The 8,484-nt window shown below is 37.8% G+C and overlaps 1 protein-coding gene across 1 annotated transcript; it reads right to left on the bottom strand.

The window, feature by feature from the left end:
- Window positions 1-622: 622 nt before the first annotated feature.
- LOC120495201 (uncharacterized) lies at window positions 623-6,059 on the bottom strand. Its single transcript, XM_089117309.1, has 8 exons — window positions 5,325-6,059; window positions 4,598-4,706; window positions 4,342-4,463; window positions 3,857-3,955; window positions 3,554-3,750; window positions 3,248-3,311; window positions 3,092-3,154; window positions 623-1,657 (listed from the first exon to the last, which is right to left on the bottom strand). Exons 1-8 carry the CDS (start codon window positions 5,553-5,555, stop codon window positions 839-841), a joined length of 1,704 nt encoding a protein of 567 aa, XP_088973435.1. The 5' UTR covers window positions 5,556-6,059; the 3' UTR covers window positions 623-838.
- Between the last annotated feature and the right edge of the window lie 2,425 nt (window positions 6,060-8,484).

Genomic DNA, 8,484 nt, shown 5'->3' on the forward strand with positions numbered 1-8,484 from the left:
TGTAAGTAAACACACAGCAATGCAATGGGAACTACACAGCAACACCCTAAAAAACTTAGAATGTGCCCAAAACACCACAGGAAAATAGCAACATGCTAACAACCAGAAAACACTTCAGCAAATGCACAGCAATGTCTTCACAGCCACCAGAGCATGCTAGTCATTTGCGTTAGTGAGTTTTTGTAAAGGGAAGCACCACAAATAAATTAGTTAGTCCAGATCTTATGAAAAAGTATTTGTCTAAGGCAGGGGTGTCTAAAGACAGTACTGGAGGGCCAAAACACACATCTGGAGATTCCTAGTATGCCTGACAAGACCTTGATTAACTGTTTGCGTTTGTTTAATTGCGGTTGGAGCTAAACATTGCAGGACAGTGGCTCTTCAGGAGCAGGACCTGGTCAAAGGTCTACAATAGCTAAAATAAAAGCAGGCCACCTGCTGGAAAATCCAGTTCAAGCACCCATGTTCCAAAACTTGACTACTCTGAACTTCTCAGATATTCTGAAGAAGCCAGGTCTTTCAACAACTCATAACCCAGACATCTGAAAAACATTTATTCATTGTCAAAGAAAACACACTCTTAACATGTGGAGAAAAGAACGAAAGACACAGTAATGTTCAAGACATTTTAATGTAGTTTCATTAAACTGTAAAGTAAATCCTGACAGAAGTACATCTGATTAGTGAATAACCACCATTGAGTGTCCTCTAGGTCTAAAAGTCTAAACAAAAGTCCTTGCAGAGTAAAACAAGGCTTGTAATAAATGAGAGAAAGAGCACTTGAAGAAGACTTCCTGAGGTAAACTTTACTCAAATGGGGCATTTCTGAGCAAATTCTTCACTTCTCTTTCTTAGCAGCGATTCTTTTAGAGCGGCGGAGGCCAATGACCTCAGCCTCTGGGGTCTTTGAGCCAGTGGTGGTTTTGGAAGGTTTCGAGGCAGTCTGTGCCTTTAGGGTGGCACGAGGTTTGGAGGGTTTTGGAGCAGGAGCAGCAGCAGGATGTTTGGAGGGTTTTGGAGGAGAATCAGCAGTGGGCTGTTTGGAGGGTTTTGGAGCAGAAGGGGCAGTAGGATTTCTGGAGGGTTTTGGAGTAGAAGGAAGAGCAGGATGTTTGAAGGGTTTTGGAGCAGAAGGGGCAGTGGGATTTTTGGAGGGTTTTGGAGTAGAAGGAAGAGCAGGATGTTTGGAGGGTTTTGGAGTAGAAGGAGCAGTGGGATTTTTGGAGGGTTTTGGAGCAGAAGGAAGAGCAGGAAGTTTGGAGGGTTTTGGAGCAGAAGGGGCAGTGGGATTTTTGGAGGGTTTTGGAGTAGAAGGAGCAGCAGGATGTGTGGAGGGTTTTGGAGCAGAAGAGGCAGCAGGATGTTTGGAAGGTTTTGGAGTAGAAGGAAGAGCAGGATGTTTGGTGGGTTTTGGAGTAGAAGGAGCAGCAGGATATTTGGAGGGTTTTGGAGTAGAAGGAGCAGCAGGATGTGTGGAGGGTTTTGGAGTAGATGTAGCAGCAGGATGTTTGGAGAATTTGGGAGTAAAAGGAGAAGTAGGGTGTTTTGAGGGTTTTTGGACTGCAGGTGTTTTCAGGGGTTTAGGAGCAGAAGGAGCGGCAGAGGCTTTAGGTCGTCTGTGGACTTTTTTCCGTGGTTTAGTTGACTGAAGTGCCTCCTATGTGAGCCAAAAGTACTTGTCATTGACTATAAATTTGTATGTGCAGATGGTGGCCCGGTCACACCAAGAACGATAAATTTCATTAGAAGCGTGCTCCAGATTTGTTGTCTGCAACTTTCAATGCTCAATCTCTTTGAAGTCGGGTGGATTCTGATTGGCTTCCAAGGTTTTTATTGATAAAAAATCGTTATCATTAAATCTTGTGTGTTGCCTTGACTATGCTCCTAGAATTATGGTTATTAAAGCTTTACAGCTATTATTAGAATTATTGTCCTTGGTGTAAACGGTCCTTAGAGGGATAATTTACGCTTAAATGAAAATTAAGTCATAATTTACTAGTTCTAATACCATATGCCCTTCTTTCTTTTATGAACACAAGAATAACGAAATAATGATGTCCCGCTCACGCTCGTTCATATAATGGCAGTGACCAGCATCAAGCTTTTTTTAAAAAGAGGCAAAAAAGTATTACAAAATGATCCCATTGATTAGCCTGACTTAGTTCGTCATACTCATTTTCTAATAAGAAAATGAGTCTGATATCGCTCCATTGGGCTTTGATTATGAGGCGCGTCTTAACCGAACCAGGAAAAAAAAAAAAACACTGCACTCAATTGGATAGTCGGTAGACCTACAACCAATCAGAGCAACGCAGTAAGTCAACTCCTTTGCATAGCGCCGTTTTCAAATACAGAAATTACTTATTTTAGATTAGAAGTTAAATAACGATGGTTGCTTCTTTTACTTACTTCTCCATGAGTGCCACCAAAGGAGAAACCATAATGACCACAGGCTTTTCATTACGTCCCATCTTCTTAGCGACCGTCAGAGCCAGCTGATAAGTTACACTTTTCCCGAATCATGTTGGAAGGACGCCAAAAATGTCTCTCCGATCGACAAATGCCTTGATTGCAGTTTTCTGTTTGTCTATTAAAATTAATGTGCTGTCGATTTATTTTACAACAGACGCGACAGCGGAATCTACAGTATACATCTCAATTCTCCAGCTGCAGTCATCTTTGACAAGCGCTCTTTGATAACGTGATGATTACGTCCTTGCAGATCACCTGTCCATCATCGTATAAAGCCTGCCCTGGCAATTTGATTGGCCCATTCATTTCTTGCCTGATCATAATTTCTCCTCAATGGATCGAGTCACGACCAAAAAAGCCCGAACTCCGTTGTGTGCGAAGTTCGGGCTGGCATCCAGGCCACCCATTGATTCCCTCTGCACTCAAAGCATTTAACAAATGCGCGTTTCTCACAAATTGTGTGATTTTTCTGGGCGACACATTAGAACACCAGTATCAGTAAATGATGACTTAATTTGAATTTTAGGGTAAACAATCCCTTTAAGTCTTATTTTGTTTGAATGTCTGCAAAGTGCTAAAAGTATCAATAGCAAATAGTGGTTAAAATTGTTCGACTAACCTCTTTACGGGACATCTTGGATTCCAGTGCAGATATTTCTGATGTAAGCGCATGCACATTTACCTTCGCAGAAAAAAAGGATCATCTCTAGTGCTTTTTTAACACTTTAAACATACTAATTTCAAACAATGGAGACATGCTCTTGGTAGCAATCACCTTGATTTTGTTTATGCTCTCCTTGTCCTTCTCAATGTCCTTCGTGAGTTTCTCCACCTTTTCCCTACAAACAAAACAAATGTAAATCTAAAATGCTGCTAATTTGCTTTAGCCTGTTGAGGAGAAGTGTAGAATTGATAAATTAGCAAGACAAGAAGAGTTTGGGATGGGCAACGTTCTTAAAGACCATCCAAAACATGTTTGCAAGCGCATAGCAATATCCTAGCATCATGCTAACGAGTTTAACGCAAGTAAGCAACATTCGAAAATGTCAAAACCATTGTGTACAAGCTGTTGGGTAAATACCTCACTACTTGTGCTTTTTCCACCTCCGCCTTGAGTTTGCTGACCTCTGTCTTCTCCTCAGCAGTAGTACAATGCACATCAGCAACCTTCAGTTTAGCAATAAGAGCTTTAAAATCAAGCCCTTCCAGCTGACTAGAGCTGTGGGACCTCAGAAGTATTTCCATGGAAATTTGCTGTATCCGTTCACATGACGGCACCTGAAACATCAGAGCCAAGTATTGAGATCAAACAGGTGTTTCACAGGCATTACATTATTAAAATGGCACATTTGAAGAGAAAATGCATGGCAAATGTGTAAGAGACCTTAGAGAGCTCTGTTTGTATTTTGTCACGTGCAGCAAGGGCCAAGTCCCGCATTTGTTTCGTGTTCCTCAGAGACCTCTGCATGTCGCTTAACTCTTGCTGTAAACAATATCGTTTTCTTGGTTCAATTCAATTATTGAAAAAGAAAATCTTACGATGATAATATTCAGATGATCAGTACAGGCATAAATGGGAAAATTAGAAAAGGATGTTCAAAATATCATAATACCATACCACTAATTTATGCAGTATGCATTTACAGTATGCAAAGAATACCATGCAAAGAATACCAATTATATTTACAAAAATGTGCACATGCAAAATAATAAGTAATATAAACTTTGATTTTTGACATAAACATTGTATTAAACATAGTAAATAACCATTTAGAATGGTTCAGCATTGCATAACATGAATTGTTTTTAAATAGTAGGCAGTATTTAGTGTGCACTAATTTGCTTTTTTGAAAATATGCATTCATTAACCTGTGCCTGTTGGACTTGCTTTTTCAATTTGGTTTGATAGATAAACTCCAGGTCTGTGTCTGTCCACTGGTATCCCTGCATCCCCTGGATGAAGATTTCAGGGTCTGCATTCCCACTTGTTGCTGGATATTCATACAAGAGAATGTTAAAGAAATAATATGATACTCGACAAGAACCAGTGCATTTTTGTGATGTGATATCAATACTTACAAGTTTAGAAACCGAGAAATAAGTGAATATGATCAAATGAAATCACCTGATGCAACTGTAGAACTAGACCTCCTGATGGACATCCTATCATCTTTAACTTCGGGCTGCTGGAGAACTTCATTTGATCCATTGTAAGAAATGCGTTTAGTTATTTCCTTGGAAAGAACGAACTAATTAAGAAATGTTATCCTTAAAAATGTGAAAATTCTAAAACAATAATAAATTGCATAGTTTATTCACAAGCTAAATAATAACATACGTATTTTTAATGTCAAGTAAAATAGAAAGATAAAGCCAAAATGCTAGCTTTTACTTCATAATTATTATTAATATGAATGTTATCATTCATTTTTTTTTCTAACTGCGAAAGAACAGACCTCAACAATATTAGCACATAAGTATTTTTTTCTATTTTAATGTTGTTGTTTTTTCAGCCGCAGAGCGTTGAGCTCTGGTTTTTATTTATTTTTATAAATTGTATTTATAATTATACATATTCAGAAATATTTTTAATCAAAAATACATATAAAACACATTTTTATTGTTGCAGCGTCGTGGTCATTTGATCATTAGGCATTTTTTTTAAATGGTTTGCATGGGTTATTGGACACACAAAAATGATTTGTATATTTATGGAGGTCATAAAAAGGAAAAGAAAAAAGTAAAAGAAATAAGGCCTAGTCTATTTCCAAAAAAGTAATTTTACACACCCGCATTTGTAAAAAAAAAAAAAAAAAAAAAAAAAAAAGCCAATTGTCTGTTTGTTTGTTTACCTGACCACATGGCTCATCTTTGACCACTTTTTCTGATGTTGGAGAATTATCTGGTTTGCTGGGATGCCGTTGGGTTGTGACTCTTTCAATTTTGGCTGGAGGTGTCCTCTCTAACTGTCGCCCGACAGGTACAATGTTTGGATGTTCATTGATTATTGATCGCGCTAGCGAAGGCGAATCAAAATTAAGCACCTTTTTGATATGTTTCAATTTGCCTCTCTTCGAGCTCATATTAGCAGCCCTATGTAGTTGTTTTTGACCTGCTAAAAAGTAGCTGGGTTTGGTTCAAGGACAATGCAACAAGCTCTCTGCAGTTCGAGAAGAAGGTAAAGTTACGTAGGCTACATGTGCTGATGACGGCTGGTATGGCATTTGACGGCCACTAAAGCAGCACACGCTATCATCACGCTGTTTAAATCATGAAAGATGCAGTGTATCTTAGCTTTTTAGCTGATTTTCGATAGTAAATATTACTTTTCTTTTCTATACCATATTTGCTAGCGTCACTGTTCAAAAAATCATTTTAATCTTTACGCAAGGCCTCGTCCGCTCAGACTGCTGCAATGAATTAATCGGCAGAGGGCGCCAACACTGTGGTGACTGGCCACGTTGTATCCTAAACATTTGTTAGGCTATGATGTGTAGATTTCGTTTCGTTCAGAATATCAACCCAAGATTAAAAACATTATAGATATTAGATATTAAACAAATATATATATGAAGAGTTCAGATGCAAAAGCCTCTAAATGCCATTTGAAATTTTCTTCTTTAATGATGATTTTTGTCAAACTTGTATATTCAAGTTCAGTAATTTCACTTAAATAACAATTAATAGGTAATTATCATTGCCATTTAAGTGAAATTACTGAACATAAATATACAAGCTTGATAAAAATCATCATTAAAGAAGAACATTTCAAATGGCATTTAGAGGCTTTTGCATCTGAACTCTTCATATCCATATTTTGTTCTCTAATGCAATGACATTAGTGTGGCATCTCTAGGCCTGTTTCACAGACAGGGCTTTGATTAAGCCAGGATTAGCCCTTATTTAAATTAGGACATTTAAGTAGCTTTTTAAAATGTGCCTTAAACAAAATCCATCACTGGTGTGAATCTTAAGACAAATCAGTAGTACATTAGTACACTGGTAGCCTATATTTTAAGATGTGTGAGTTCAATTGCTTTCATTTAAAACAGCTCAAACATGCATTTTAGTTTGAGACTAGATTTAAGTCTAAGAAACCAGCCATTAGTGTTGCTGACTGTGTCCGAATAGTCAGAATACTAAGCAAACTGGTAAGTATCTTAAAGTAGTAGCTATAAGTGAAAGGTTTGGTGTCAGAGCAGAGATCATTTTTATTCAGCAATAAATGTAAAGCATAACTTTAAGACACTACTTGTTATAAAAACAAAAACAAAGCACAAAACAATGAATGTACAAAATGTTATAGTTATTGTATAGGATGTTTAAGCAATGCTACAACAATAACAACAGCGATAATACACCAATACTATTATCTTGCCACTCAAACAAACAGATTGTAAATGTTTAGTGCTTCAGCTTTTTAATATCAATACAAACTTCTCAAAACAATTACAATATTAAGCTATTTATCTTATAGTTTAATACTGTTCACTGACTGTAAAAGTGAAAAGATAGATGTCTCTTTCGATGCTGAAGGGAGTGCATCAAGAACTGATGGCTCCTAAATATCATCCAATCAGTTCCTGATGCAGTATCACCAACATCAGAAAGTTCTTCAGATACCCAGAATTTAGTGATAGATGGATTGATTAATTTTGATGGATGAACAAGTCTGTGAATCTAAAATTGAATGAATAACAAACACAAACATTTACATTTTGAATTAAAGCTTCTTTTCCACAGGTGTCTGTATTGTATCCGATGGTGTGCGGGTGCTGTGTGTGACAGAACCCCAGCAGCGCCTGTGAGAGGGGTGACACACTACTCACAGTTGCCAGCTGAGATTATGCCAAAACTCAGCTGCGCGAGACCGGGGTCCTCCAGCAGGGGGCGTACAGATGTTCACATCCCCAGAAAAGGTAACACATTCCAACTACTTTAGCTACTGGAGAGCTGTAAGCACATGTTGATCAACTTTGGTGTAACAGTGAAGCAGCTATTGTAAAATAACAGATTAGCATTTTAGCATTAGATTAGCAAAGATGTACTGAAGTAAAAGTCAGATTCAGGTGCAGTTGAGGTGGGTTTTCTCTCAGGTTTTGGGTGTAAACAGACTACTCAACCTCTACAGGTCAATGTGAGACTGTAAACACATCACAGTTGCCTGCAGAGATTACCCAGTCGGCTCATCGCATCTTTAGCTGTTTGTTGTGATGCTAGTCAATAACAAAGAGATTGGGTTTGAACTGAGCAGTGTTCTCAAATGGTGGCTTGTGTGTGGCCCAAAAATAGGTTGCAGATCTATTCTGATCAATGATAGAAAAACAATGCTTAATTGGAAAATAAATTTGCTTATCAACTTTTAGGTAGTATTTGTGTGTGTGTGTGTGTGTGTGTTTGGGGGGGTGAAGTCAAAGCGTATATGTACCCCTGGTTCTTTCGAGATTTTCCTATAGGTTTTTTGTTTTCAATTTATGTGTAAAATAAAGCCTGTGGAAAACATCATTCGACTATACTACACACTCACACCCCAAACTGCCATATATAGGTACTTATGCAAACTGACATTTTCAAAAAATAAACATAACTGTTTCAAAATTCAAGTTTTCACTAATTTATAATTTATGCTGTAGAGCAAAAAGTCAAAGTACAGTCAAGTTATGTTTACCACAGACGTTATTTTACACATAAATCGAAGATCTCCATTATAAAACCACACTGAAAAATCTCGAAGGAAGCAGCAGCGAATTCGATTTCACTCGAAAAAATGCTGGGTCAGTTCAATGTTCACCCATGTTTGGGTCAAATATCGACAAACCCAACTGTTGGTTTAAATTTTTAAATTACATTTATAAACCCAACAGTTGGGTTTTGTCCATATTTGACCCAAACATTTGTTGAAACAACCCCGCATTTTTTAGTGTTCCGGATTCTGACGTCATACATCCACCAATAAATTGTAAGAAAGGGGTGGGGTTTAAGCGGAGTTAATGATTGGAGAATCTTGCTTGG

Source organism: Pimephales promelas, chromosome 2, assembly GCF_988280905.1.
Source record: "Pimephales promelas chromosome 2, fPimPro1.hap1.1, whole genome shotgun sequence".
Taxonomy (NCBI): Eukaryota; Metazoa; Chordata; class Actinopteri; order Cypriniformes; family Leuciscidae; genus Pimephales; species Pimephales promelas.